The sequence below is a fragment of the Mercurialis annua genome, linkage group LG8 (genome assembly GCF_937616625.2).
Source record: "Mercurialis annua linkage group LG8, ddMerAnnu1.2, whole genome shotgun sequence".
Lineage (NCBI taxonomy): Eukaryota > Viridiplantae > Streptophyta > Magnoliopsida > Malpighiales > Euphorbiaceae > Mercurialis > Mercurialis annua.
In genome coordinates, this window is record NC_065577.1 from 36,578,781 (window position 1) to 36,580,738 (window position 1,958).

At 46.9% G+C, this 1,958-nt stretch overlaps 1 protein-coding gene across 1 annotated transcript; it reads right to left on the reverse strand.

Moving 5' to 3' along the window:
* Positions 1–403: 403 nt before the first annotated feature.
* Positions 404–1,689, reverse strand: LOC126661999 (uncharacterized). Its single transcript, XM_050355886.1, has 3 exons — positions 1,138–1,689; positions 953–1,027; positions 404–880 (listed from the first exon to the last, which is right to left on the reverse strand). Exons 1-3 carry the CDS (start codon positions 1,687–1,689, stop codon positions 404–406), a joined length of 1,104 nt encoding a protein of 367 aa, XP_050211843.1.
* Between the last annotated feature and the right edge of the window lie 269 nt (positions 1,690–1,958).

The following is a 1,958-nucleotide window of genomic DNA, read 5'->3' on the forward strand; positions in this document are numbered from 1 at the left end:
GGGCATGTGGAGTGCCGAACCTGTGACATGTTAATGTGTGGTTTTGTTTTGCTTTTGACTAAAGGAAAAATGAAAACACAAAATACCTGCTCATGACTTCGTTTGATAACCACTTCTGGATTTTTTTACTTGTAATGGTGCTCATGGGTTGTACCTCTATCCATTTGGTGAAATGGTCGACTGCGACGACTATAAACTTCACTTGTCCTCTAGCTGGGACAAAAGGTCCCAGTATGTCTACTCCCCAAATCATGAAAGGCCAAGGGCTTCCAATAGTTGACTGGTGAGCGGCTGGGGTTCTGATGAGTGACCCAAACCTCTGGCATTTATCGCACTTCTTGACCATTTCTTCAGCGTCTCTTTTCATCGTAGGCCAATAAAATCCTTGTAACATTGCTTTCCTTTATAGAGTGACTGCGCCCTCGTGAGCTCCACATTCTCCTTCATGGATTTCCCAAAGGACGTAGCTTCCTTCTTCTAGTGATATGCATTTAGACCATGGGTGTGTGACTGAAGTCCGATACAGTGCTCCCTCTATTAATGAGTAAACAGAGGAAATTCGAACTAGCTTGGCCGCCTCGGTGCGTCCTTCAGGTAGGACTCCGTCCGCCAAATATGCCACTATGGGTTGCATCCATGGATCAAGTACTGCGACTGGTAACACCTGCTGCCCCTCTACTGTTGGTGTCATCCGTTCCTCCTTCATCTGGAGCGACACATATAGCTGGCTTTTCACTGCGGCTGCCTTGGCTATTGCGTCTGCTCTGGTGTTCTCTTCTCTGGGGATGGGTATTATTTCCCATTGTCCTCCGTTCTTTTCGATCTTCTTGAGTTGTTCCTTCGCTCTTGCCATGTATTTCGCCATGTTTTGGTCCTTGGTCTGGAATTGTCCCAGAACCTGGCTAGTGACTAGTTAGGAATCACTGTGGATTTTTAACCTTTCCGCCTTTACTTCTGTCGCAATTTCGAGTCCTGTTAAGAGGGCCTCATATTCTGCTACATTGTTAGCATATGGCAGAAATATTTGCTTGAGAAATGAATAAAACATGTTTGTACCTGCCACATTGTTGGTAGCCTTGAAGCTTAGGTGTACTGCGTACTCAATTGCGATTTTGTGAGGTCCTAATAGGACTATGCCTGCTCCGGCTCCTTGTCACTGGAGGCTCCGTCTACGAATAGGTTCCATGTTAACTCCTCGGTTGCTGAGTCCCACGGTTTCTCTGTCATCTCAGCCACGAAATCCGCGAGTGCCTGGGCTTTCAAGGAGGTCCTTGGTTTGTACCTGATGTCGTGCTCTCCCAGTTGTACTGACCAACTGACCAATCGTCCCGAAGTCTCAGGTCGATACAGTGCTTTCCTCAAAGGCTGGTTTGTGCGCACTATGACTGTGTGTCCTTGGAAATATGGTTTGAGCTTTTTGGTGGTTATGACAACGGAAAGTGCGAGTTTGTCTATGGTTGGGTAATTGAGTTCTGCCCCTTTTAGCATTCTGCTTATGTAGTAGATTGGCCTTTGCTCCTCCTCTTCTTCCCGTACTAGTACTGAGGCGATAGTCTCTCTCCCTACCGATAAGTACAGGTACAGGTTCTCCCCGGCTACGGGCCTACTTAGTAGGGGCGGGTTAGTCAAGAATGACTTCAATTCTTCAAATGCGGCTTGGCAATCCTCATCCCATTTGAATTTCTTCATGTTCCGGAGCTGTTTGAAAAACGGCAGGCATAATTTGGCTGAGGAAGAAATGAAACGTCCCAGCGCCGTGACTCTGCCATTCAACTTCTGTACGTCCCTCACACTTTAGGGGGCCTTCATATCCATCACTGCTTGGATCTTCTCCGGGTTTGCTTCTATTCCTCGTTGGCTAATCAGATAGCCTAGGAACTTCCCTGCTTTAACACCGAAAGCACATTTTGCCGGGTTGAGTTTCATTCCGAACTTGTTCAGGACTTTGAAGGTTTCTT

Coding starts and splice junctions, on each gene's coding strand:
- LOC126661999 (XM_050355886.1), bottom strand. CDS start 1,689: ATGAAGAAATTCAAATGGGATGAGGATTGCCAAGCCGCATTTGAAGAA. Junction 1,028..1,137: donor GTGACAAGGAGCCGGAGCAG/GCATAGTCCTAT, acceptor TCATTTCTCAAG/CAAATATTTCTGCCATATGC. Junction 881..952: donor GACTCGAAATTGCGACAGAA/GTAAAGGCGGAA, acceptor GGACAATTCCAG/ACCAAGGACCAAAACATGGC.